General features: G+C 38.3%; 1 protein-coding gene across 1 annotated transcript; it reads left to right on the top strand.

Moving 5' to 3' along the window:
- Positions 1–1,058: 1,058 nt before the first annotated feature.
- Positions 1,059–1,761, top strand: LOC109592041 (uncharacterized; the record flags this gene model as incomplete). The annotated part of the gene is made up of 3 exons (XM_020007614.1): positions 1,059–1,111; positions 1,171–1,458; positions 1,501–1,761. Coding segments are annotated over exons 1-3 (589 nt in total), but the record flags the coding sequence as incomplete, so codon positions are not given.
- Positions 1,762–1,881: the final 120 nt, after the last annotated feature.

Raw genomic sequence — 1,881 nt, 5'->3', positions numbered from 1 at the left:
AGCAGGTAGAACTATTACTCTTTTTATTAGTCGATTCATTATATTTTTGCTAGTAGGCTGGCCTTGTCAGAGAGTCAGACCATCTTCTGTGCCTTATTTTAGCATTTCAAAATCCTGAAGAAAGCGTCTTTAATGAGAAGTAACGGTTGCCATGCCAGCATGGTCCAGCATGGTGGTTTTAGTCTGACTATTATTTATTATTATTATTATTATTATTAATAAACTTTACAGCATGGAATAAAAAAGTGTAAATCAGAGGGTAATAAATTATGTGAGCTGAAGGAAACCCAGTAAATACACTGGGCCCCTGAAACAAACAAACAAAAAAGAACTAACTAATAATTAATGATGTGGTGAATGAATAATACACTGGCTGCATGGACATAAAGCATGAAAAGAACATAGATTGTCGGGATCGAAATGGGACATGAATGATTGCCAAAAGTGATTACGGAGCAAAGTCATAGCTTGGGAGTGAGAGATTGACAGTAGGTTAAGAGATGGGAGAGAGTTCCAGAGACGAGGGAGACGAGAGAAGTAAAAATGACGAGAGGGGGTAGTTCTAGAGAAGGCCGTGTGCTTTAAGCTGGAGCTGGATGAACGAGTACAAGTGGAGCTGAATGAAACAAAATTAAGTATGTCAAACGCTTCAGAGGGACAAGACAGAGATTTAAGAAAGAAGGTAATATCGTAAAGTTCAAGTGTCATCATGAGTGGGAGTAAGTGGAGAGATTGTAGTCTAAATTTATAGTCGGAGGTGTAATCGTTCAGTATCCACTTAGTAGCTCGTCTTTAGACAGCTTCCAGCAGCTTAATGTCTTTCAATAGATAAGGCCTCCAGATTTGGCTGCAGTATGTTAACTGAGGTCTCACTAAGGTAATGTACAGCTTTCGACGGATGGGTGTTGATGCGGACTTAAATGAGCGACGGAGTAGACCCAACATCTTGTAAGCTTTGGCTACAATGGTACTAGGTGGCTTTTTTTAACTTTATGCAAAATGCATAAATGCATAAGATAATAAGTAGATCTAGGTCTGGGCGTGACGTGCGTCGTCCAAAGTTTAAAAATAATGGCAACTCCCTTCTCTAGAAGACAGCTGCATGCACTGGGTTAGAGTCATTAACTCATTATTGAGTCTCCTATGCTTAGTTAATATGTTTTTATATAGATATCGATGATCTTGCTGAGATACTTCATTTACTAAAGAGGCACGGGTATTCTGGGACTAGCTATTATGATCTTGGTCTGTATTTGGGCCTGTTGCCTCGTACACTTGATGTTATTGAGAAAAATAACAAGGAAGACGTTAATAGCTGTCTAAGAGAGTGTTTGAAAGCATGGCTGCAACAAACTAATGATGTACACATAATGGGTGTTGATCCAACTTATCATTCCTTGATACAAGCATTGAGGAAGCTGGGAGAGAATGCTGTAGCTAATGGGATTGATAGAGAAAGTAAGGACTTACATGTAGTTTGTTAATATTATCTTAATATAGAGCATCCTGCTTGTGTTATCTTTACACAATATGAATCAAATGAATGTATTGTGGCTGCCCTTCCTTCTCTTGCTATACTTCTTTCTAAGGAGAAGATTATAGATGAAATGTTAGTGCCTAGTACTGGAAAAGTACTCCTTAAAGCAGTGAAAGAAGCTGTTTGTGCTGATTATCATAATCTGGAGAAGTTTGTCACTATTCTTATGAATTCAAATGCTCACTTAGTCACGGCAATAGCGGTTTCCATGCTAAAGGATTACAGTGAGTTTAATAATAATACACGACAATGTTAAAGGCCTTTCTACACTAGAACTTCTAATGCACATTGAACCAGTTTGAAACCAGTTCCTGATGTGAATTGGCTCCAATGCGCATTAAGCC

The sequence above is a fragment of the Amphimedon queenslandica genome, unplaced genomic scaffold, assembly GCF_000090795.2.
Source record: "Amphimedon queenslandica unplaced genomic scaffold, v1.1 AMPQUscaffold_6476_Cont21565, whole genome shotgun sequence".
Classification (NCBI taxonomy): Eukaryota; Metazoa; Porifera; class Demospongiae; order Haplosclerida; family Niphatidae; genus Amphimedon; species Amphimedon queenslandica.
This window is presented reverse-complemented; position numbering and strand designations above follow the sequence as displayed.